The 25446-nt window shown below is 44.7% G+C and overlaps 2 protein-coding genes across 2 annotated transcripts; both read right to left on the minus strand.

Annotated features, from left to right (window-relative positions):
• Positions 1-843: 843 nt before the first annotated feature.
• LOC129073832 (60S ribosomal protein L35a-like) lies at positions 844-2090 on the minus strand. Its single transcript, XM_054577492.1, has 2 exons — positions 2048-2090; positions 844-1217 (listed from the first exon to the last, which is right to left on the minus strand). The coding sequence occupies exons 1-2, from the start codon at positions 2088-2090 to the stop codon at positions 865-867; spliced, it is 396 nt and encodes a 131-aa protein (XP_054433467.1). The 3' UTR covers positions 844-864.
• Positions 2091-4304: 2214 nt separating this feature from the next.
• LCA5L (lebercilin LCA5 like) lies at positions 4305-22842 on the minus strand. Its single transcript, XM_054578457.1, has 7 exons — positions 22521-22842; positions 17146-17660; positions 14459-14596; positions 9069-9153; positions 7585-7691; positions 7298-7415; positions 4305-5002 (listed from the first exon to the last, which is right to left on the minus strand). Exons 1-7 carry the CDS (start codon positions 22840-22842, stop codon positions 4305-4307), a joined length of 1983 nt encoding a protein of 660 aa, XP_054434432.1.
• Positions 22843-25446: the final 2604 nt, after the last annotated feature.

A 25446-nucleotide genomic window follows, 5' to 3' on the forward strand; every position in this document is an offset into this window, starting at 1 on the left:
TCCTTTAGTGAAGCCACCAGATTCAAAGCTGTGTGGGTGGGCGGTTCACGCACACCATGTGGCTCCCAGAGCAGCGGTTCATCCTCTCTCTGGGCTCACTGTTCCGGTCTGTGTGGGTCGGCTTTTCTGCCCGTGTATCTGGAATGTACCACGCATCTCTCTTTTGACAGTGAATCTTCCTTGCCAGGGAGTTCGTTCTTTTGGAATGAATATTATGAAGCTTTTGCTGATATTTTCATTGTTGCTTGTGCTTTTGGTGCCATCTAACAGTCCATTGCCAAATCTGAGTTCAGAAAGATTTATGCCTGTGTTTTGTAAGAGCTTTATAGTTTTATTTTTTACATTTTGGTCTTTGATTCATTTTTAGGTCAATTTTTGTATGCAGAGTGAGGTAGGGGTTCAACTTTATTCTTCTGTAGTAGATATCCAAGTTATTTAAGCACCATTTATTGAAGAAACTATTCCCCATTGAGTGGTCTTGGCAATCTTGTCAAAAGTCAATTGACTAGATATATGGGTTTATTTCTGGACTCTCAGTTCTATTTTATCTATTTACACATCTCTCCTGACACCAGTACCACATGGTTTGATTACTGGTGCTTTGTAATAACTTGAAATTGGCAAGTGTGAATCCTGCAATATTGTTCACGTTTTTTTTTTTATTCTTTAAAATAGATTTTATTTATTTTAGAGAGGGAAGGGAGGGGGGAAAAAGGATGAGAACCATTGACATGTGAGAGAAACATTCACCAGTTGGCTCCCGTTTGCTTCTTGACCAGGAACTAAATCAACCTGCAACCCAACCATGTGCCCAACCCAACTGAACCACACCAGTCAGGGCTGTTATTTGCTTTTCAGTTAAGTTTAAATCCTCGAGGGGTACAGCATTACACGGATTCTGTGTCCAATGGCCTTAGCAGGAAGGTTGCTTCGGAATTTAGCACGGACCATGCCACTGTTGCCATGGGCACAAGTTACCTTTCCCCAGATGACTCTGGTTTTGTTTGGTTTACCACCAGGAGTCACCGTGTTGTTCTTTGCTTTGTATACATAAGCACATCTCTTGCCCAGATAGAATTCAGTTTCATCTCGAGCATAAACACCTTCAATTTTAAGAAGAGCTGTGTGATCCCTCTGGTTCCGGAGACCCCGTTTATAGCCAGCAAAAATGGCCTTGGACCACAGCCTTCCAGCTATAACTTGTCGTTGTAGAAGTCCTGTTCCCAGCAGGCCCCAAAATTCAGCAGCAAGCTGTTCACTTCTTTAAAGATTGTTTTGGCTATCACTTCCAATTTCATATACATTTTAGAATTGGCTTGTCAGTTTCTACAAAGAACTTAGTTGGGATTCTGATAGAGATTGTATTGAATATGTAGATCAGTTTGGGAGTATTGTCATCTTAATAATATTAAGTCTCCCAATCCATGAACATGGGCTGTCTTTCCATTTACTTAGAAGTTCTTTAATGTCTTACTTTTTAGATGATTGCTTTTGCAATTCTTTTGTTACATTTATTCATAAGTATTCTTATTCTGGATCAGGTTGTTTAAGATCTGAATTATTTATTTTTTTAATATATGATGGTAAAAACTGGGTTTTCTTATTTTGGAAGATTTTTAACTACTGATTTCAATTGCTTTAATTGTAGTAGGGTTATTCAGTTATATATTTCTTGAGTCATATTAGGTGTATTAGTTTGGGATTTATCCATTTCTTTTCAACTTTCAAATATATTAGGATAAAATGTTGGTAAATGCTCCATATGTGATAGAAAACACAAACTTTGAACTTGTTGGGTGTGGTTTTTTGTGTATGTCTATTAGATCAAAGTTACTAGTTGTCATATTCAAATGAGCTATCCATTTCTGAGAAAAGTATGTAAATTCTCACACCATGACATCAACTTGTAGTTCTGTCAATTTTTGCTTTATTTGTATTTTTATTTGTCCTGCTTTTTCTGTTTTCTGTTTCCTCCTTGCTGTTTTAGGGAAACCTACAGGTCTTTCCTTCTGTGCGTCTACCACTCCCGCTACTCCCATACTCATACTTGTGACACTTCTGGTCACCAGCTGTGTGGGGGTTTTACCCATCGCAAGCAGTTCTCTGTGACGCCAGCGGGGTATCCAACAATGGAACTCGGTTCTGACACTGTCTACCTGGAGAGAGCATCAGGTCGCACAGGTGAAGGGCTCAGTCGCACAGGACTGCCCCGCTTCAGACGTCAGTCACAGCTCAGTTTGTCACCTGTGCTCCTGACTGACCAGCTATACATCAGAGGTCCCCACGAACCCCCCTCAGGTTCTGCTAATTGGCTAGAGCAAATACAGAACTCAAGTTTACTTGCTGTTTACCAGTTTATTATAAAAGGATGTGATCAAGGGTCCAGGTGAAGGTCCGGATGAAGGAGATGCAGGGGAAAGGCATGTGGGAGCTCCACTCCCCCACCATCCTTGGGCCCACCAACCCCGACCCTCCCCGAATCCCATACCCTTGGGATTTTATGGAGGCTTTATCTCGAAGGCATGGTCGGTCACTAACCCCATGTTCAGCCTCTCCCTTCTCAGAAGTACAGGGATGGGGCCAACAATTCCCAGCTGTTGGTCCTGGCTGCTTTCTGGTGACCAGCCCCGTCCAGGGGCAATCCAGGTCGCCACGCAGAGCTGCCTCATCACAACAAAAGACATTCCTGTTGCCCTAGGAAATGCCAGGGTCTCAGGAGCTCTGCGTCAGGAACTGGGGGCAGAGAGCAATGTGCATTTTTCATCACCTTAAAATTGCCTTTTGTTTTTTCACATCCCACTTCACCTTACGTTTGAAGCTATTTGATTTTTGCTTCAGTGCTTACACTAGAAAACCTATCAATACTTAGTGTTTTACCCTTCCTTTCAGCAGTATAAGACTCATAGCCTGTTAACTTCAATGCTTCTCTTCCAATGTATATGTTACTCTTGTCATATATTTGTGGTTTTTATACATATATGTGTGTATATATGATACATTAACTATAATTTTTTGTAACCCCATAGGAGATGCTTGTATAAATCAATTACATTTCTTTACAATCACACATTTACCACTCTTGCCTATGAGGTCTTGTAATTCAAATCATTTTCCCTCTGCTTGAAGTTTATCTGTGGAAACGGCGGGGAGGAGGTGGGGTTTAACAAGCTGCTTCTTGCAAAGCAGGCAGCAAGCTGGTTCACTCTGCTGCTGTGGTTTGTTGATTCGCCCATTTGTTTATTTATTGTCTTTGTCTCTTTTCCTGTTACAATGGTGTAGTAGTTGTGATGGAGGGTTTATCTCCTGTAAAGCCTAAAATGTTTACTACCGGATCCTTGACAGAAAAAGTTGGCTGATCTTTGCCTTCGAATTTCCGTTGGTGAAGTGGTTGCTGATCGTGGCAGTCTCTGTTTTAGGTTTTCTGAAAAGCGTGTCTGTTTCTTCTGTCTTCTTGATCGTTTTGGAGGGTATGCATTCTCGGGAACGGCACCCGCGTGTTGTAAGTGCTGTTCCTCTGTTTTCTGCCTCCCATGGTTGCCGCTGGGACGTGCAGTCATTTCTCGGATGAGAAGCTGCCTTTTGCTATGTGGTTGTTTTTAAGATTTCTCTCTCTGTTTTTGGTGCTTTTCAGTTTCATCATGATCTAGCCAGGTGTGAATTTCTCTTTATTTCAATGTCTGTTTATTTTCCTGGGCATTTATTGCGCTTTCTAAATCAATGGATTGAAATCTGTTGTCAATTCTGGAAAGTTTTCAGCCTTACCTAGATATTTAGCCCTGCTCCATTCTCTCTTCCCTTTTCTTGGGACATGGAGTAGATTTTCTCAAAACTTTCACTCTCTTGGTGTCTGCTAACCTCCCTCTCTTATTTCCTCTCTGTCTCTTTGTGCTTTGATGTTGATCAGTTCTTCAGATCTGTCTTTTATTCTCTTCATTCTGGTCTCATCTGCTGTTAAGCCTGTTTGTTAATTTAAACTATTATGTCTTCTGAGTTCTTTGTCACATATGCTGAGTTCTTGTTCTTTTTATTTGTATTTTCAAAAACTACTTTTATTTCTTTAAACATTTACTTTCTGGGTAGAATTCAGAAAGTACGGGTACCGGACCCCAATGGGTGACGTCTTTGCAGATCTGGTTCTGATATGTTGTTCCTCTTGGTTCTCTTAGCACCTCGCTTCTGTGTGTTCTGTGATTTTTTTTTGGGGGGTCCCTCCCTCCCTCCTTCCTTCCCTCCCCCCCCTCCAGCACTAAAGGCACAAAAGAACCAGAATGTCAAACCAGAATGCAGTATAAGATCGGTTTTATTTAAATAATTACTTTTATTTTTCCTTCTGTAGGCGAAGAGGATTTAATAGAGTTCCCCACACTTCCTTTAGAATCTCCGAAAGCGTGGCCGGTGGAGGCCTGACCAGGGGGCCGCTGAGGCACCTTCATACTTTTCCACGTCTCTTCAGGCCCTTGAACAGCAGTGCCGGCCTGGTCATTTTCAAAGACGTGGCCTGGTCCAAAGAGCTCCTCCATCAGACTGCTCTTCTTCTCCCTGAAAGCTGCGTCTTTCGCTCCTGTCCCGGAAGGCTTCCCGAAAGAGGGCTCGTAGGCGCTCGCGGACGGCTTTGCCTTCGGTGTCTCTGTGCAGCCGCGCCGCTTGCCGGCGTTGGCTGGCCCGCCCGAAGCGGGGAGCCCGTGGTGCAAATTTTCAGTCGCTACTGTAAATGAATAATGCTTTCTTTGTCTGAGGAGTATTTTGGTATTTGGAGCAGCATTTTTATTTGGTGCTTCGTCCGTGTCACTTATTTGCAGACTATTTTTAACCTCTTCCTTTGCTGCGTTGTTTTTCTGCTGGCCTTCCTGTTCAGGGTGAATGACTTGAATTCTTTCTGGTGGTAGTTCTTGTTCTTTTTCTAAAGTGGTTTCCTTCTCTTGATTTGCTTTTTTCTCCCTCTGTCTTCCAATACTCCCCAGAGCTGCTTGTACTTTCAAATGTTCCTCTTCCTTTGATAAATCTGTAGAAAAATAATCAATTTGGGGACCTTTAAAATGAATGGACTTTTATTCCAAGATGGCATGCATGTTTGCCACACTTATTTATACCTCCTGACAAGCACAGTAAAATGACAAAAAAGGCAAGAAAATAAATGCATATAACACTAGAATACAGGCAAGGTGCTATTTTTTAAGAAATAAAAGTTTTATTTTTAGAGAGAGGGGAAGGGAGGGCAAAAGAGAGGAAAACATCAATGTGTGGTTGCCTCTTGCATGCCCCCTACTGGGGACCTGGCCTGCAACCCAGGCTTGTGCCCTGACTGGGAATTGAACCACCAACCCTTTGGTTGGCAGGCCACTGCTCATTCCACTGAGCCACACCAGCCAGGGTAGACAGGGTGTTATTAACAGGCATGAAATGTTGTACTCTCCTAGGACATACCAAATGATTGAGAAGTAGGAAACCAAAAGGAAAATGATATGCATAAAGAAAACTTTGCCAGTAAGTTATTACTACATGTTCAAACACCACTGGCTGGATAAAGTGCCAGTTAAAACAATGAGGGTATTTTTCACGCACCCAATTGGCAAGTAATTTCCAGAGCCAGTGAGAATATGGGGAAATTGGAACTTCCGTTCCCCATCGGTGGGTGTGTAAATTGGCATAGCTTTATTTGGATGCCAATTTGGTATGTCGATCACTGTTTTATATGAATATATTCTTAGCCACAACAGCTTCACTTCTAGGACCAAACCTTACAAAAACACAACAATATGTAGCATAAGGATGTTACCACGCACGGTTAATAACAACGAACCGTCCTAGATGCCCGGCAGGTCCTGGGTAAATAAACGACAGAGCTTGCAGCCTGCGGAATCCCGGGCATTTGCGATAATGCGGTGGGTGAGCAGGCCCCGCCAGAGGTTTCGCGGTGTGTGGTTCAGTGAAAGGCCGCGGCAGGAAGGGCGGCCTGTCCCGGCCCTTGCCTGCTGCAGGCAAAGACCCACAGGGTCCGGATGCTGAGCCGCAGAGACCACCCACCCACGCGTTCATCGCACGGGACCTGTTTCCAGACCCGGGTGTCCGGCCGTTCGCGAGGGCGCGTGGGCCCGGTGCTGGGGGTGCTGGGCGCGCAGCGAGCGGGCACGTGTTCTCCTGTGAACGCGTTCTGAAACAAAACCGCTGCTGGGCCAGGCAAATGCAAAAGGGGTTCTAGTAAGAGAAGAAATGTGTTTCCAGGATTGGTGGTGAGCAGAGAAACCAGCAAGACCTGCAGTTACTTATAAATGATTGTTAGTGTTATGCCCTAGGACACTCAAATGCTGGAGTTTGGAGGCTGGTGAGACGGCTTGCTTCGTCTCCGCGGCTCGCAGACCCGCCCGCGCCCTCAGCCCGCGCCCGGGCTGCGGCTCCCGGCTCCGCCGGTCTCCCTGCCCCGGCCCTTCGGCGCAGCAGCCAGAGAAGGCGGATCTGGGCCCCCAGTGAAGGGCAAGCCCAGGATGGCAGCTGCGCGCCAGAGGCAGGGGGCCACCAGTCCAGAGGCAAAGTGGCCTGAGCATGAAGGGCTGGCTGGCGTCACCAAGACCCCCGCTCCTCTCCCCCGCCGTGGGGGTAAGTGCCGAGCAGGTCCTCGGCCACAGCCTGATGGAGGTGTGGCCGTGTCTATCACGAGCCGCCGCCTGGGTGGGCAGGCTCACTTCACCTGCAGGAGCGTTCTGTCGCGCGACCTGCTGCCCAGAGCTGGCGGTGAGCTGGGGGTGAGCATCCCCGTCCGCCCGAACCCCGTCTCCCCGAACTGCGGAGGGAGCGGCCCTGCCGATGCCATGCGCGCGCACGGAGGGGCTCTCGGCGCCCAGGACGGTGCAGGACCCGCCCTGACGGCCCTCGCACGCTCGGGAGCCAACGCCGCAGTCTCTGTCCAGCCTCCCCGTTCCTGGAAGTCTTTGCCCAGTCTTTGCGAGTGGCAGTGTTGCCCTTCACTCGGCTGGGCTTCGTTTGCTGTGCAGTTTGTCAAAACCGAGCGTATTTTTAAGGATGCAGCCGAGGACAGGGAATTGAGAAGCAGCGCAAGGGCCTTCCCCCTGACTGAAGAGGATGGTTGTTTAGGGCGGGCGTGGACGGGGCTGTGTTTAGGCAGGGTCCACGGTGTGGTCCAGGGGACACTCAAGTTCTATTTCTTAGGGTAGTGGCTACATGGTATTAATTTTATAATAATTCTTTGAACTGTATTTATGTCTTTTATGTGTACTTTTATACACAGACAGCAATTCACAACTTACAAAAATCAGTAAGAATAAATATGAATTAAAATTACCTTCATATTTTCTCTTGGAATCTTCTTGGCTTGGTAGTTTACTGATATAGTGAGGAATTACACGGACTACTTCAGCTGGTTTTTCTTTATGACCAGTGTTTCCCGTTGTCTTTTTACTCTATAATTCAGAAAAGCAGCAAAACCTCATCTTTTAGGTATACTTTTAAATTGTATTTCAGTCTATGACTACAAATACTTTTTTTTTGTATAGAACATGTGACTGTTTGTAGCCTATTTTTGTAAAGGTTTGATTAATTAGATCTTGCAAGATTTCAAATTTGCTGTACCTTAGTCATCAAAGATGGAATGTCTTCCGACTTTTGGGTTTCCTGGTGTCTCATACTTGTAAATGAAACACCCGTCCTGTCTGCTTGTACTGATTTTGTTGAAGAAACTACAGAACAGGTATATTACACTTAAGAAACATATCTGACATTTGGAAGCAATATTGATTTTAAGTATAAAACAATTGACATTATACAATGTAGTAAAACAAAGTACACTGGATATTTTCTAAAACTTTTCAATATAGTTATACCATTTGCCACCATCATGTGTCCCCTACCATTTCACTTGCTCTGTCTTGTTTGGGCCACAAAGAGTCCCAGTGTCTGAATCCAAAGCAAGCAGGCACCTGGAGGGTCGGCGCTGATGTCCGAGGGCACCATGGTCCCCGCTCGCAGAGGGGACCCAGAGCTCAGATGCGCAGCCGTGAGAGTGAGCGCCCCAAGCCACGTTGGCCCTGCTGCCCACCGAGGGGTAGAGGGCCCAGGCTGCGGTGGCTGCGTGCCCGCGAAATCTAGAAGGCCCTCTCCCTCAACTGTCATCCTGTTTAACTGGTCCCCTGGTTGAGTTTATCATGATCTCTGCTGGCTGTTATTCTGGATTACAAACCAGAGGCAAACGAAGGCAGGCAAGGGAACTTGAAGCTGTTGCCTCTAAAAGTGAACATGTAGTTACTGCTCCTAAGCCAGGGTGAGTGTTCCTATTGTGTCCTTCTGGGCAGAATGTTATGCTGGAAGCTCTTGGGGGGTGGAAAGTGAGTACATCTTGTCTGGAAGGAAAAAATACTACTCAGGAACAAAAAGGTACAAACTAACGATAGTAGCAGCAACATGGATGAATCTGAAAAACATGGTGCTGGACAAAAGAAGCCAGACACAAAAGGAGTAGCCATTGATGATTCCATTTCTAGGAAGTTCTTGAAGAGGTAAATTATGCTGTTAAGCTGTTAGGACAGCAGGGACTCAGCGGTCGCCTCAGGCCAGGGATGGGGGACTGCTGAGCACAAAGAGGGCATGAGGCCACCTCCCCAGGACATAGCAATGTCCCTTGTCTTGATTGCAGTGGTGATACCATGGGAATAAATATGCATTTGTCAAAACCCATTGACTCGCACACTTAAAATGGGTGCATTGTAGTGAGGTGAACTCTGCCTAAGTAAAGTTGATTTTCAAATCCACACCCCTTACTCTTAGAAAGTTCAATATCTGGCAGCCACTTTGTTTCGAGCTGAAAGTTCTCTCATTCGACCTGAAGGAAGAGCACATGGGACTGAGCGAAGGTGGGAAGACAGGAATACACGCGTTTCTATTCTTTTCTAGCTGTTTCAACCACGGCCCAGTTTTTTTTGTTCTTCTGGAATCACAAAATATGTTTTAATGCCTAATAAAATGGTTTCTAAAATATCCATTATTTTGGTGATATAAGTTAGGAAAATCTGAGTAGATACTTAAGAATAGATGTTTGAGGAAAAATAGTTAAAACATACCTTTTGGATAATCTTCTTTGTCATGTAAATTTTTCATTATCCGAATAGCATAGATGTTTTTAATTTCAAGCTCTCGCTCCTTCTCCTAAAGAGAACCACAATACCAATTTTTTCATAAATATTTGCTTTTATCAACCTTGATTTCTTCTAAAAAACCATTTAAGTGAGTTCAGTATTCTTTGAATAAAATCTATAATTCTAGCAGAAATAGAAATAGGGCATATCATTGTATTTCATTCCTGACATCAAAAAGTACTTTTTCGCAGAGTGACAAATTATTGTGATGGGGACAATATTTCTGAAAAGTTTCCAAGCCAGCTTCTCTCACTTTTTCCCATCCCCTGACATTTATTATTCTTTCGCATGGTACCATATGGTGGCCACTAGCCTTGTCGTGATTTAAACTAATTAAAACACATAAAAAAGAATGAAATCTTACCGTTTGTGGCAGCGTGGATGGACCTAGAGAGGGTTATGCTACGTGAAATAAGTCAGTGAGCGACAAATACCATGTAACTTCGCTTATTTGTGAAATCTAAGAAACAGAATAAATGAACGAACAACATAGAAACAGACTCAGAGACACAGTGGGGCTGGTGGGTGTCAGACGGCGGGGGGGGGGGTCTGGGGAGCTGGGTGGAAAGGGTGAGGCGATGAGGAAATGCCAGCTGGTGGTTACAGAACAGTCATGGCGACGAGGAGTTCAGCACAGGGAATACGGTCACTAGTATTCTAATCACTGTGTGGTGCTGGTCACTAGTATTCTAATCACTGTGTGGTGCCGGTCACTAGTATTCTAATCACTGTGTGGTGCCGGTCACTAGTATTCTAATCACTGTGTGGTGCCGGCCACTAGTATTCTAATCACTGTGTGGTGCCGGTCACTAGTATTCTAATCACTGTGTGGTGCCGGCCACTAGTATTCTAATCACTGTGTGGTGCCGGCGGGGCCCTGGGACTATCAGGGGAGGGACCACTTTGCAAAGGAGATGATCGTCTAACCACCGTGCTGTACATCTGAAACCAATACAAAATAATATTGAAAGTAAATCGTAATTGAAGAATAAAAGTTAAATAATAAACTAACTAAAATAAAATGAGATGAATAACTCGGCCCTCGGCGCTGCTACCCACACTCCGACCACAACTGTGGCCGCAGCGGACAGCCCTCCGTTGCCCCCGTGAGACTGGCCTGCACTCCGCAGCGCGGGCACGGACGTCTCGGCGCAGCTCCAAAGCCCAGCATTCTCTTTAAAGTCTCGGCAAAACAAAAGATTTGAAATCCTGGCTTGTTGAGGAAAAAAATTATTTGATTAAACACCAAACATGCCTTCTTACACATCATCAAGAGGCGAGCCCGTCAGACCCAAGACCACTGAGTTTTAGTCAAAACCCATCGACGGGAGGCGGGCCTGCGAGTCGAGGGTGTCCCCCAGGTCTGATCAGAAAGGAGAGCCCAGGAGGGAGGGGTCCAGGGGTGGGGAGTAGGAAGAGACAGAAGAGATCCTGACGTTTAAAGGGGCCAGTTTTGATTATCTGGAAAGTTCAGTGAGAAGGTCAGCGTGTTCTTCAGCAGCAGAGAGCAGGAAGGGGCAGGTGAAGAACTGCGCACTGGCAGGTGCAGGATGGCCGCTGGGGCCAAGAACAGGAAAGACAGCCCTTCATGCTGGGAACACAGGCTTATGTGGTAGGTCACAAAGCGGGGCCTGGGCCCAGAATCAAAGACAACAGTTTCAGAACGCAATCTACCGTGCTTGTGTGCTTGAACTGGTTAATCAAGAGAAACAATAAGAAAGAAAACCCACATCTAGAAACGCTCATGGAATGCCTGTGGACTATTGGTAGGAAAGAACTCACGCTCAGAGTTAAAGGGGAAGCTGAGTCATGGCGTGGAGCCTCAATGAGGTCAGCACAGACAGCTGCCGGGAATTGGAGAGTCAACCAGGTCTGAATAGACACCACATCCTTGGCAGGGGCGAGCCGGTAGCCTGCATGCAGGCTGGGGTGCAGGGCCTCGCTGGGAGCTGTGGGGGCTGACATCCCTTCCCCGCCCCGTCATTTTGACCCAAAGCCTAGAAGTGGAGCATGGCCTAGACTTGGTGCTGGCGACTTTCCACCCTCCACTCCCGTAACTCCTTCCATCTTACAAAATGGAAACTCTGTCCCCATTAAACATGAACTCCCGATCCGCCCCTCCCCCCAGCTCCTGGGAACCACCTCTGTGCTCTGCTTCATGACTGTGACTACTTACTCTAGGTACCTCACGTGGGTAGAATCACACAGTATTTGCCCTTTTGTGACTGACTGACTTCACTTAGCACACTGACCTCAAGGTTCATCCATGTTGTAGCAGGCGTCAGAATGACCTCCCTTTTTAAGGCTGCCTGAATTCCACTGCTTCATGTATAAAACATTTCACTGACTCATCTAAGCATATGCAGTAAATAATTAATGTGTTATAAGCCGCTTGGAATGGTGTTTCTCTGTGACATTATATCAGCACTGGAAAACAGTGGGCTTATTTTTTCATTGTGCCTTGGACTTTTTGGGAATGCTTTTCAATTTTTTTTTGTGTTTCCTTTTGCTTCATAATTATGCAAAATATTTCCATGGTTCTAAAGTCAAATCTACCAAAAAGACAGTCAAGAAATCGAGGTTCTATATCTGTCTCTTCTACTGTAGTCTGTTCCTGCTTCCATTGTTCCCCTACTATTGTTTTTCTTTTATAAATATAAGCTAATATGTGGATATATTTGTATTGCCTCCTTTCCTTTCTCCCTCTTTTCAGTAAAGAAAAATATAGGGTTTAACACACTCTTTTAATTTGTTTTTAAGTATTTTTAAGATTTAAAAGTGTTTAAACTTTATAATTCTCAGTGGGAAAATATTATCTGATAGAATGCTGTAATCGCAGACCACTGTCAAATGCCACAGCTGCATTTGGGGCAGAGGGTAGGGAGTCTCTTCGACGCCCCCCAGCTTTCTTCACAAGAAGGCCAGAGGTGCACAGGTTTGTATTATTGCGACATCCATTGAGTGATCCAAGTTGCTTTCCCTTCAGCAAAGGCTTTATCTGTCAGAACGGCATTATACTTGACCTCCAAATTTAGCTGATAATTTACTGAGGAGATTCATAGCCTTTGGGTCGCTCTGATATTTTGACCTACTTGCAGGTTCTGAGCCACATCCTGGAAGGCCACCAGGACTTCCGGGTCCTGCATAGCTGCAAGAGCCTGTGGGTCACTAAGAGGTTCATTGAGCCCAGGCATCCCTGCCATTCCAGGCATTTCCCCAGGAAAGCCACCTGGATAGGAGCCATACTGAGCTCCTGATTGTGGTCTGGCTTCTCCCTCCCTCCAGGCTCTCTTATGTTCTTCCCAAGCTTTCTTAACTCTTTCCATTCTTTCTTTGATCTCTTGCTCGTCAGGATTCCGCTCATACTTTCTCCGATGTTCTGCAATTTTCTGGGCCCTTGGTTGAACTTCTTTCGGCATTGCACTAGCATCTTCATCATAATCCAATTTACATGCAAGGGCAAGATCATGGGGCTGCTTCTTCCCAATGGCCCAGAAGTCTGTGTGCTCTCCCTTGCCATTTATAAGGCCGAGCTGAACCAGGATTTATTTCAATAGCTCTGTCACGGTCTTGGATGGCAGCGTTTCGCTTCTGTAATTTGATGAAGACATGGGCTCTCTTGGCACACAGAATGGCCAAGCGAGGATTCAGCTTGGTGGCGTCTGTGAACAAGCCATTGACTTTCTGTGGCTCACCACCCTTTAGGGTGTCCGTGGCAGCCATTTTTTGTCATGTGCCTGGTCCAACATCTCCTTGGTCACCTCTACGTTTTCTTCTCCTGTTTCTTGAGGGGCATCAGTGTCTGCTTCAAGCACACCCTCATTGCCAATTTCTAGATCACTTTCCTTGCTTGATGGTTCCTCTATCTTTGTGTCTTCTTCCACCTTTTTACTGTTTTTTCTTCCTTATTTTCTTCTGATTTGGTTTTTGAGTAGCAGGTGGTATTTCACCTCCTGTGCTCTCTATTCACTCCCTCAGGAAGCACATTTCCCCGGTGTGCAGATGCTCGGATCCTGCCTGCATATTTTCATGAAGGTCCAAAGCTCGCTCACTTTGTCAGGGTCCATGGCCGGGAAGTGGCGGGTGGTGGCGGGCGCTGCTTAGGTTGCTAACTCGGCATGACCGTGTGGAAGGGGCTGCATTGCCTCCTTCTCTTAAATAGCAGCACACTGTACCCTGTCCCTGCCTTCCTGTCTTCACTTATCAATATATCCTGGAGATTATTCCCTATTACTATATGGCTTCCTCATTCCTTTTTGCACATGCACAGAATTACATTGTGTGGGGGTTTATTTACTCTTCTTTTTAAAAATAAACTTGGCCCTTACTGTATATAGGATTTTGTGTCTTTCTTTTCATTAAACACTTCATTAAGTATTTCTCCTGTTAAAGTTGTAAGGTGTTTTTTTAGTGACTACATACTATTTATGTGCATGCATACGGCAACATGTGAAAGCAGAACATTTCTTTTAAAACGCGCTGATTGTGTCTCCTATGTGTGCGTGCATGTGTGTGTGTGTTTGCTTCAACCAGTGGGCACTAAAGCTTTTTCTGTTAGCTTTCTAAGTGGGTTGCTATGGTCACGCCCAGTTCCTGGCACAGTCTACTCTCAGAAGTTTCCTGAGACTCTGCAGAAGACAGAATCCGCCTTGCCCCGCTCTGCAAAGGGAGAACTGACAGCCAACTCCCCCCTCACCCTCTCCTCCTGCCTCTAAGTGCTCTCAGGCCCCCAGGAAATGGCACTAACGAAGTTCTTGTCTCAAAGAATCAAGCTTAGATTTACTAGCTGAGGCTTGAAAAAGCTCTATTTCTTAAGTGTCTTATCTAGCTTTCCCAACTCGTTGGACATTTTAGAAACCGGGAATCCAGAAACAGCAAAAGTCTGAAAAAATATTTTTATTTCCCATTTTTTAAACACACTTTAAAAGACAGTTTTTCAAGCATATTTGCAGATTACTCTATTTTAAAATTATAAGTTAATTTTTAAGTTTAAAAACTTACTTTGGTTTCCATTAAAATATTAAGAAAATACAATAGTATTATGTCACATGATAAAATAAAAATAATACAAAGTGCTGTCAACAAATGAAAGAGAGCTTCACTTTAGCTAATGAAGTGCACGTTTACCAGGCTGCTAACGCATGGAATAATTTCAGATCCCCTAGCTGTTCATACAGGTTGCAGGGGAAATAGTAATTTTGAGGAATGTATTCCTGAAGTTAAATAATTTAAAGATATGATAGGCATAAATAGCTCTGATAATTTGGGAAGAAGAATTTCACAAATTTTGTTACATTTTACTTTAAAAGAAGTACCTTAAGTTTTTGCTGAAGGCGTTTGACTTCCACTTGCAGAGTCTTCTTAGCTGTCTGGGCAGCTAAAGTCTTCTGGTTCTCCATGGCCAACTGCTGACTGAAGGCTTTGTTGTTCAGCCTCAGTTGCTTCTCTAAGCTCTGCAAACAGTATATATTTCAGCTATTCTGTGACCAGTGTTCTTTTATTAAAAACTTCCATTTTAATGGAACAAATTGCATTTATAAGAAGTGCAAATTTTTAATACAGTTTCAGTGATGGCTTGTAGAGGGAGCATACAGTAGAAATAAATAGAATCACGAAAAGCCCAAATCCCGGATCATGACTTCAGAGCATAAACAGCATGCTTTGAACCTAATGTTTTTTATGTTCTGGGATTTGATAAAATTTTTTTGAGCAGGTTCTGAAAATCAATGCCTGTAATCAATGTCCCACGTTAGCGTGAGGCAGTCCTGCTGACAGGAAGTACTCGGCTACCTTGGCACAGGGCACAGCGAGTCCTCACCTAACGTGCTTAGTAGGTTCTTGGAAACTGTGACTTTAAGTGAACGATGTACAACGAAACCAATAGATATAAATTAGAGTTATGTCCCTATGGCGTATTTCTAGTCATAAAAACCTCACCACACCTCTAAAGAAAGACCTAAAACACCTTAATAGTAAACATTGACATAAATGTGAGCTATACATACATTTAAGCAGGATGAGCAAAAACAAGATCATTCTTTCCACTGATTGCCGTTCAGGGCCGTGTGTGGCCGGCAGCTCAGGGTGCCGGGCGGGACCCACCCTGGACAGGGCGCCCTTCCAGTGCCGGGCGCACCCACACCCACACCCACACCCACACCCACACCCACACCCACGCACGCTGGGACATGGGAGACACTCCTGTCCCCTCAGGTGCACATCACTGGGATGCAGGAGGAAACCAGTGTCCCCAGAGAAAGCCCACGCAGCCGTGGGCAGAAAGTGCAAACTCCTCAGCGACAGCAGCCCCGGCCAGGAACAATGATTTTTTTCCCCTTTTCAATGTAATAATGAAATGGTGTTGAACCAAACAACATTATTTGAGGGCCTGCTGTATTCTTTAAAAATCTTCCAAGCCTCTCCTGAAGGGCTGTCCGGCATCGGTGCCGACCACCGTGGCCTGCGGTCCTGGAAACTGGGACTCACAGGGCCACACAGAGGGGGAACGGCTGACTCAGCAGAGGCGCCATCCACGCCCAGGACTCACTGCCGCGGCCGCAGGCTCACCTTCCCTCTGGAGGGAGGACTGGTTCACTGGAGAACTGATCTGGACTTTGACAGAGCCGTGGCCAAAGGCCTTTTCTTTCTTTCCATAAAGAGTCGTTTCCCCCATTATAATATTAGTACCTTCTCATTAAAGGAAAGTAGGAAATTCGTAAGCCAAAACAATGAAATAATCACTGAAAACCCAATTCCCTAAAATATTAACATCAAAAAAAAAATACCTACATGTTTTTGGCCCACAAACATTTCCCCCTATAAAATGCCCTATAACCAAATGGAATTTTCCACACAACTAAGTGCTTCTGATAAGAAAATACTCAATTTCTTGAATTCTCTTTGTTTTGTTTATGGATATAAAAACATGTACATGTAAATATATGTAGATGAGATAAAAATACACTTACTTTTACATGGCAGGCACATGCTAACATGGACCTATATTACCCGAAAGGCCACATAAGAGCACTGTGATACCCCACTTGCCTGAGTGAATGTAAAGTAGCTCATTATTTTCTGTAGTTCACATGTCCATTTTAGGTGAGAGAATTCTCTTTGAAAATAGAGGAGGATTTTACCAAAGAAGAGATAACTGAAATTTAAAAAGTGTGTGAAATGAATTGATATTTTCTAATTATTTTAAGGTCATAGGAAATACTTGTTTTTTACCATAATGTATTAAAGAATTAAACAGTAAATTAATGCCATATATATGTTTATGTCTAAAGAGACCAAAACCTATCTGATGGAAAATGGGCAGAATACTCAATATTTGGTGTTCTCCCAAACCATCCCTCATGTGGAGTCTCCAAGCTTTGGGCAACCATTCATTACTAAGGAAAATCAACCCATTCATTTCTTGAATTATTTAATTCCTTTCCCCTCTCTGTTCCCAGGAGTGTTATCTGGGAAAAATTTTAACTTCTAAAATACCAAAACTCTCTATGCAGCAGTGACGGGACAGACTAATGAGGGAGAATGTAAAAGGACGAGGACTGAAGAGATGCATCTTGAGGTTGTTAGGGAAGCGGCCTTTTAATAAAGAGTTTGAGGTAGAGGGTTGGTTTCCCAGACAGGTTGTACACTACACAACACAACACAACACAACACAACACAACACAACACAACACAACACAACACAACACAACAGCCTTTTCAGCATGTGAAAGATCTCCGCTCACAGGTGAACAGTCATTTTCAGATAAAGAGCCTAGTGCTTGCTCACTGCAGCGGGGCACTTCCAGGCTTGAGCTGTTTCTGTCTTCCCTGCAAGCGGCCCCCACCCCTGCGCTTCTTGCCCCCTAGTGGACAACAGCGGTACTGTGAAGGCCTGCAGGGCCAGGCGTGCGGTGCCGCTTCATTATGCAAGCACAAACATGCACGTGCACCCCTCGGTATTAATTCTGGAACCTTAATGTGTCAAGGCCTCTGAAATACAGACCTGTATTTTTTTGTCATTTGCCTCCATTTTTGTTGTAAGAATAGCCAATCTTTGAGTAAGTTCTTCCCTCTCTGCCAGACTTTTGTCTTCAGAAAGCGTCTGCAGTGCCCGCAGGGTGTCTTTGGTCTTCAGCAATTCGCTGTCGGTGTATCTGAGTTTCCTAGAGACAATTCTTTCCTTTTCTTTGGATTTCCTAAGGAGCTCCCTTAAATTTTTAACTTCATTTTGATGTTTAACCATAATCTGAGGTACATTATTTTGTGAAGTCTCATATTTTCCTATAGCTTTCAAGTGCCTAATCTGAAGTTGTTTCAAAAACTGGTTTTCTACAACTGTGGCTTCCAGTTTACGATGTATATCAGTTAATTCATTTTTTAGTTCTTTAATTTTATGGAGCCTTGCTGAGAGTATGCGATGAGTCACAGCATCTCTTCTCTGGGTAATCATATTGATTTTAGAATTTAAAAATGATGCATTCCAGTTGTGCTTTTTTTCAACTGAGATTTCCTTCTGGCCTGTTAAGCAGATAATCCAGTTTATTACTAGTAATATCTATATGTATATCTATATCTCTACAGATATGCAGATACACAAATATAAATTTATGATACCCCCCTCTCCTGCACAGATATACATACTCAAGAAAACCAAAAGGGAAAAGATCTAACATTTGATGAATACTCATGCTTAGGCAAGGGACTTTATATATAGATATCTCATCTAATACAATTCTTTAAGGTCAGCAGTAGTCTATTTTAGAGCTAGACATTTTAAGTCCACTGTCCAAGGTTACATAACTACAAAGTGACTCAGTAGATTGAAAACCAAGTCCTCTTTGACTCTGAAACCTGTACTTATTTCTTTTATAAAGCCAAACTAAAATTCATGATAATAGGTGACATTTATTAAGTGCTCACCTATGCCAGATATTGAACTAAATGGTTTATGCAGATTGTCTGATGTAAACCTTCTAACAATATGCGATGAGGTAATTACAATGTAATATTAGAGCCCAATGTTGTATATGAAGATCTCATATATTCAAAAAGACCCTTTAAAAGCCATTACACTTGTTAGAATATATATAGCACATTCCATTTCTCAATAAACCCAACAAAGACAATTTTTCCTCTACTACTTTGGCTGGGTACTAAATAAAGTAGTTAAGGGGCTTGTTGTTCAGGGGTTTATTTTAAACAAAATGTTTCTAAACAATATTATAGCAAACTTACAGGTACCAAGTTTATATAATTGAATTTGAGAACATCAAATGTATGGGTAACATCGCTGTATTGCAATCCCATTTTTAATTTTTATTTTTTAAAAATATCAATTTTTTGTTCCATTTCTTGATGCATTCGTTCATTGATTTTTGTATGTGTCCTGACTGGGGATTGAACCTGCAACCTTGGCATATTGGGACAATACTCTAAACAGGATGTGCACAGAGCACATTGGTGCCTTGAAAAGAGGAGCTATTAGCCTTTAAAAGATCACATGGGATGGGACAAGGGACACACAAGTGATGAAAATGAGGAACCAGAGGACCTTCCTGAAGTGCTCTTGTCTGCTTAAGGCCTTCCATACGCTCTCCATTTCCCAGACACACCTGAGATTAAGTTTCTTGTCCACCCCATTGGGTGGGTCAGAGAAGATGAGCCAGTTTGCTTCAGAAAGGTAAGTATATCACTTGTCATTTGAGTGGTCAAGAATAAATTCATATTATATACATCACGCATACTTACATAACTATAAAGTTTACAGAAAGTTAAAACATGGTTTAATCCTTAACGATTTTCATATCTCATTATCCTAACTTACACATAATAAAAGTAAAACTTATAATCTCTCTCCCATTTCACACAATTAAGGCAGATTTAGCTCAATGATAAAACTACTTTTAGGATACTTAATTTTTTTTTAATCCTCAGCAGAGGACTTTTTTTTTTTCATTGCTTTAAGAGAGGTGGGGGGGGGGGAGAGAGAGGGAGAGAGAAAGAGAGAGACATCAATATGAGAGAGCAACATCAATCAGTTGCCTTCTCTTATGCACCCAGACTGGGGATTGAACTCACAACATGGGTATGTGCCCTGACTGAGAACAGAACCTGTGACCTTGTGGTCTACTACGGGATGATGCTCCAACCAACTGAGCCACATGGGCCAGGGCAGGATACTTAATATTTAAACCACTGAGCTAAAACACTCAAATTAAGTTAATTCATCAAAAACTTGTGCATTTAAATCCATAGTTACCCAAAAAGGCACTCTTCGCTTTACTTACAAGGCAGGCCCTGTGCTGTTCGGAACAGCCCTAAGGATGCGCCCCTGCCCTCACTTCGCCGGCCCCAGCTCGCCTCCTTCCAGCCTCGCCCTCACCTCCAGCTCTCACCCCTCCCTCCCGTTCACAGAGCCCCTGGGCAGGAGGCCCCCTAGCCCATGCTGTTTCCTTCCGCTGTACCCCCGGCCTCCTCCAGTCCCTCTCCTGGTCTTTCCTTCTTGGGTTTCAGTGTCTTGTTCCCTTCGCGAGCCCCCCCTCCCCCGCACCCTCCGTCTTGTTCCCGCTCACTCCTGTTGGCTTGCGCTCCACCAGCTTCCGTCTCTCTTCCAGATAACACTGTATTTCACCTTGACAGAGACGCCCACTGCTGCCCAGGCCCAGGTGAGGAGAGGGGCCTGGAGAGGTCGCTGCCCTTTCTGTTCCCCACAGTTCCCTGTGGCAGTCTGTTGGCGAGGGTCTCTTCAACACCATCTCCCACCCACACCTGACCACAGACAACACGGCTAGAAGTGCCCCAGCAACCCAATGCCGTAGGCAACCTCCTTTTCCATGCACCGGTTGTTGTGGACGACTGTCACGCACTTTGGCATCGTAGTGACGAAGCACATTAAAGAAGGACGTGCAGGCTGGGCACAAGTAGGTTCACAGCTGCGAGTGTGAGAAACACAGAGTTTGTCCTTGTATTATTATTGATTGAGTATTGTATTATTGTCCATACAAACTGTAAAACCTACTTTTGCCCCATCCAGTATAATTGAAAGAGTGCTGAAAGTATATTTTCTACAAAAGAAAGAAAAAAACAATTTTTGAAAATTAAATTGTAGAAATATATTGCTTGTTATTTATCTGTTATTAATCTTTTTTTTTCTTTTTCAGAGAGAGGGGAAAGGAAGGAAAAAGAGAGAAAAAAGTTGATGTGTGAGAAAAACATCGGTTGCCTTTCACATGCCCCCAACCAGGGACCTGGCTACAACCCAGGCATGTGTCCTAACCAGGAATTGAACCTGTGACCTTTTAGTTCACAGGCTGGCATTCAACCCACTGAACCACACCAGCCACAGCTGATATTACTATTCTTTAGTGAATTCCACGTCTCTACTGGTGGCTCCTAATCTAGTGTTCCCAGTCCCCGAGGGTCAGATGTCTACTTTCAACATATGAGAAGGCTGAACAGACACTGAGCACCCACTTAAGAAGGGGCTGTGCTGGCTAAAACATTAAGCATCTTTGCTTTGGGTTAGAATTACATTAATTCTTTGCTGCTTAAATTTCTTTGACAAACACTTGCAAAACATGAGCTGTAAGGGAACAAAAGAATAAAAGGATAAACCAAGGAAATACTTTATCATTCTGAGACAAACTGTAATGTTACAACAAATGTCTTAAGTTCATGATGCACTGGTACAAAGATCCTCAGGAGCATATAATTTGAGTTAAAGATGCACCCAATATTTAAAACAGCTTCAGAGTGATCATACACAAAGGAGTCCCCTTTAGAATTCTGACAGTTCAGGTGACTGACTTAATTTAGCTTGCTCCCAATTTATGAACAGGTATTTTGCATAGAATGAATAACAACCAGTAAATATCTGTGGAACAAATCAATGAGAAATCAGTTTTTAAAAGTTCAATTTTAAGGTGCTTAGGACTCCAAACGCAGCTCGTTTGTTAAGAAAGTGTCACAAACACTCCCCGCCCGCCCACAGTCCCACAACGCGCAGATTCAGTATAACGCGCTGTGTGCAGATCCCTGTCCCCTGGTTGTAAACCTTGGGGGCCGCGCCTTCCTGAATTTGGGGGTTTTCTTTTTTAAGGTGCATGTATGTTATTTGCCGCGGTGCTGCCATCCCAGTAGGTCTGGGGACAGCACACTTGAATCAAAGAATATTTTTATAGTGAAACAGATATGACTATTCACACTAAGTGAACTAAAGATCGGTCTCATGTCCGTTCAAAGCAGGTTTTTGTCGCCACATCAGTTTTGAGGCCAAAGATATGAAAAGCGCTTGGTTTGCAGAGCTTCGCAGGTGCAGCTCACGGCCCGCGCAGCTGCGGAGGCCGTCCTGCTGTGACGGGTAACCTGTCCCAAGCGCCAGGGCCCACGTCTGCCCTTGGCCTTGCCCGTGGGTGTGGGACAGCCGCCTTCTAGAGAGGGGGCTTCTAGCCTTCTAAGAATCTGCTGAAAGCCGTGGGCCCTTCTCCCTAGACGAGTTCACAAGTGCAAATGGACCCGAACAATGCTAGCATTTCACAGGGTTCACAGGCATGGGGCTTAGATTCAGAGTCCCCGCTCTCTAGCTAGGAAGACGGAGAACTGAAGATGCTTGGTGACCCAGAAGTGGCGCAGAGGGTCCCAGTCAGGCTGGGGGTGACGGTTAGATGTGCTCCTCCCAGGCTCTATTTGCCAGCTGTTGACTGAGGGCCATCTTCACAGTCACAGTGGAACAGAGTCCTGGCTGTTTCTAGCACAAGGAATGCGTGTGGGCCCAGGGTCGCCTACAACGGGGGAGGAAATCACATCCGGGCCAGGAGGCAGGAGTAAGGGGACCCAGGGGACCCCAAGGCTGATTCTAAGTAGGACAGTTAGGGGTCGACGGTGATGGGACTTCTAAAATCCACCAGGAAATGACATTATCAACAGCCTTTGGGGCCATCTCTGTTTGCAAAGATTCTCTTTGCCAGTACACCTCACCGGACTTGGAGACCGTCTTCTTGAGCTCTTGAGGCAGGAATTTATAGTTCATTGGTAATTCAAACTGTAATTCTTCAGCTGAGGTGAAAGGCAAGAAGTCAGTGAAATCCAGGTACTGGGGTGCTCTGTGACAAGGCCACCTGTTGACTGAAAACGGAACTACCCTCACTAGTGGGCTCCAGAGTGAGCTGGACAAGAGGGCTGGGCGTTACATTTCACACCCAGCTTTCTGCTATTTTGTAATTAGTCTTACTTCCTCTGTTTCCTAACGCCTTCTATAAAATGTCACTTATAATGCACATTTACAATATGGAAAAACAATAAAATAATATATTAGTGCATTACATAATAACGTCAGTGTAACCGCACATTTGGTCTTGGTTGGGACAATTTGCTTCTTACCTTTGGTTTGGGAGACTTTAGAAACGTTGCTTTTCTTCTCTTCCTTTTTCCCCTTAACCACAGGCTTCTCTGAGTAATTTCTATGAGCAGCTGTTTCTGAGCCTTCAGAGAGAAAGTCCTCTGAATAGTCATCGAAAGAAAAGCTCCTGCAGGAACACTGAGACCCGCTGTGCCCGTCGCTCTTGGGGGAAGCGCTGCGGTTCGCGGGAAAGCCGGCGGCGCGGGGGCTGCCCCTGGGCTCCGCGGCCGGCCCGCTGCCTTCGGAGGCCCCCCCGCGGAAATGCTGGTCCGAACGGGTTTCTGCTGTATCAGCCAAAGACATGGCCAACCTAAGAGCGGAAAGAGTATCTTTAGGTTTATAGCCATGGACATTAAAACGGACCGATGCTTTATGATATTTAACTATAGTGAATCATTAAGAAGGTGAAACAACACCTTATTTTGAAGTACTTCCAGGAAACATTTCAGCTTGGCTTTTATATTTTTCTCCATAAAATAAAAGACCCCCAGGACCAGGCTTTGGTGAAGTTATATTCACAGGAAATATAAGGTAAAGTTCCTATCAGGTGAAAACAAGGACGACAATTTTTGAATTAGTGAGTTACACTCTCCCCCTCGGGGCCCGGCCGTTTGTGGGCACTTTCCTTCTGCCTCGGTCAGACCTGAAGGAGGCGACAGTCTGCCAGGTCTGGGCGCGCGCGTGGTGCGCAGCGCAGACGGGCCGGGCCTGTTTGTGCAGACGCGCTTTCGTTTACCGAGGGTGAAATCACAGACTTTTGAGGTTAAAAATGCAGGCTAGGATGAATCTACGTGAGCCATGATTATAAGGACTTTTATGTTTTAACTCAGGAAATTTGCATTCCTTTTCATGTTCTCCTTAGGCTACTATAACATGAATATGCTTTCCCTGATTACACTCAACATGACAGAAAAGCAATTCAGAAAAACATGCTGATTGGCGAAAGAAAAGCATCCAGGGGTTGAAACCCTTTTGAAGAAAATGCACCAAGTGAAAAATTTCCATGTGTTTAGCAAATAAAAACCCATATTTTCATCTATACAAAAACCAAATTTTTACAAATAATGGACTTGGAAAAATTAAACTGAGTTTGTCTAGTTATTATATATTTAACTCTTCAATGTGAAAAGTAAACATTTTATTTGGGAACTAAACAATAGTACCGTAGGCTTCAAAGAAATGCATGTAAATGATGAAAATGAAAATGAAATTTGATGGTGTCATCCTAATATCTAAGCCGGGGCCCCCAGCGCCACATGGTTGGCAGTGCTGTTAACCGAAGGCCACGCCTGGAAACCTGGTTTAAGACCTACACAGTGTCAGACTTCTTTTATGTAGGGCGCATTTAATTCAAACTAAGTTCAAGTTAGAGTAACCTGAACACAGTAGCTCTTCATTTACAGATCAGGAATGTTTAGAGAGAACAGGAAATCAGACACAAGAGGGGCCCCAAAGGATGGCCGAATAAAACGGACTTGGTTAGACGCCAGATGGCTCGGCATCTCCGCAGCAATCTCTTCACTTCCGCCTCCTGCGACGGCAGCCTGGAACAAAGGAGCCCAGGTCCCAGGGCCTCTAAAAGGAATATTTTTCCCTTTAATATTCTCAATTCTTCTGTTTTTATCAAGAAAGCAAAAGAGAAATCAGCTATCAGTGGGTCCTTGCCAACAGGAATCTAATGCGGCTCTCTCTACTCAAGAGGTTCTCTCCTTCCTAAACCTGTTTCTTCCTCTTTCTGCATCTGCTTGACTTTCTAGCTTTCTCCTCTTCTGGTGAAATACCTCAGGCAATTCACAGTCTCCCTACTGCAGGAATCTTAGTCCAAATCCTTGTATCGGTAAGAGTAGCATTATACTCAATATTCAGCTAGTGCTTTGACTTCCTACAAACTGCGTTCACATCACGCAGTGCCAGCCACAAGAAAGGAACGGGCTCAGACAGAACAGGACTGTCCATGAACATGGTTGTCCAAGTGTTCCAGCTCCCGGGTCAGGGCCGCTTTCATTAAGCACCGTGATGGCAAACTACACGCTGGTGGTAGCATCACACAATCTTAATTAAGAACTGATCTGTCCAGACATTCTGCCATGTAACTGTGGGTGGAAGACAGGCAAAGGCCCTCATTCCTGAAGCTCTGCATCTGGATTAAGAGACCCAAGATGTTGGCGTAAGAGGCCTCGACAGGCCACACGTGCTCTGCTGCCGCCCTCAGAGTCTTGCCTGTCCTCGTCCCTGGGAACCCCCCTCCCCACCTCTTTTTGCTCATGACTTTGGCCCCTAACTTTCTCCCCACACATCTAGACAAATCCAGATGGCCTGAACAATGGTTGCTAATCCGCAGAATAACTTGTTTTTGGACCAGCAGTTCCTGACACAGGCTAAACTTTGGCTGACCTTGCCTCCCCAGCTGCCTCAGAACACTCCTTTGAGAAACCGCCTCGGGCCAGTATTGTGGGATAAAGTCTTCATTCTGGAGTGTTTTTCATGTTACTGTCACAAATGGACCCACGGCTACAATATTGGGAGCGTGACAGAGTAGGTGACGGACAATTTGAGGGCCGACAGACTGGGGTTGGGATCTGGACCTATCACTTAGTTAAGGGAGCTTGGCCACTAGTAAAATTGAGTAAGAAGGCCGAGTGTGCAGGAGGAAATGAGACCTGAACACGCCGCCCCCAGGACTGGGCCCGTGGTGAGCAATCCACACCCGCGGGCTCCCTCCCCACAGGAGTCACTGTGGGACAACAGGCTCCGGGACTGCCAAGGGCAGCGCTGGTGTCTGCTCGGGGCGCACGCCACCAAGGGCCAGTCCGTTTCCCCATCAGCCATCTGACCTCCAACGACTCTCTGAGCAATCTCGTTAGACTGAAAGCTCCCTGAAGGCGGAGACCAGGGCTTGTTCCTCGG

This window comes from Pteronotus mesoamericanus, unplaced genomic scaffold, assembly GCF_021234165.1.
Source record: "Pteronotus mesoamericanus isolate MK-2021 breed Mesoamerican mustached bat unplaced genomic scaffold, CSHL_Meso_final contig_116, whole genome shotgun sequence".
NCBI classification, from domain to species: Eukaryota; Metazoa; Chordata; class Mammalia; order Chiroptera; family Mormoopidae; genus Pteronotus; species Pteronotus mesoamericanus.

Bases quoted from the DNA above. Each gene is read 5' to 3' on its own strand.
- LCA5L (XM_054578457.1), bottom strand. From the start codon at position 22,842: ATGTCTTTGGCTGATACAGCAGAAACCCGTTCGGACCAGCATTTCCGC. The intron at 17,661-22,520 runs GTAAGAAGCAAA...TCTGCTTAACAG, and splicing joins TAAAGTCTCCCAAACCAAAG to GCCAGAAGGAAATCTCAGTT. The intron at 9,154-14,458 runs GTACTTCTTTTA...GGTTCTCTTTAG, and splicing joins GCCTTCAGCAAAAACTTAAG to GAGAAGGAGCGAGAGCTTGA.
- LOC129073832 (XM_054577492.1), bottom strand. From the start codon at position 2,090: ATGGGTAAAACCCCCACACAGCTGGTGACCAGAAGTGTCACAA. The intron at 1,218-2,047 runs GTATGAGTATGG...TGCTGGGAACAG, and splicing joins GGTGACCAGAAGTGTCACAA to GACTTCTACAACGACAAGTT.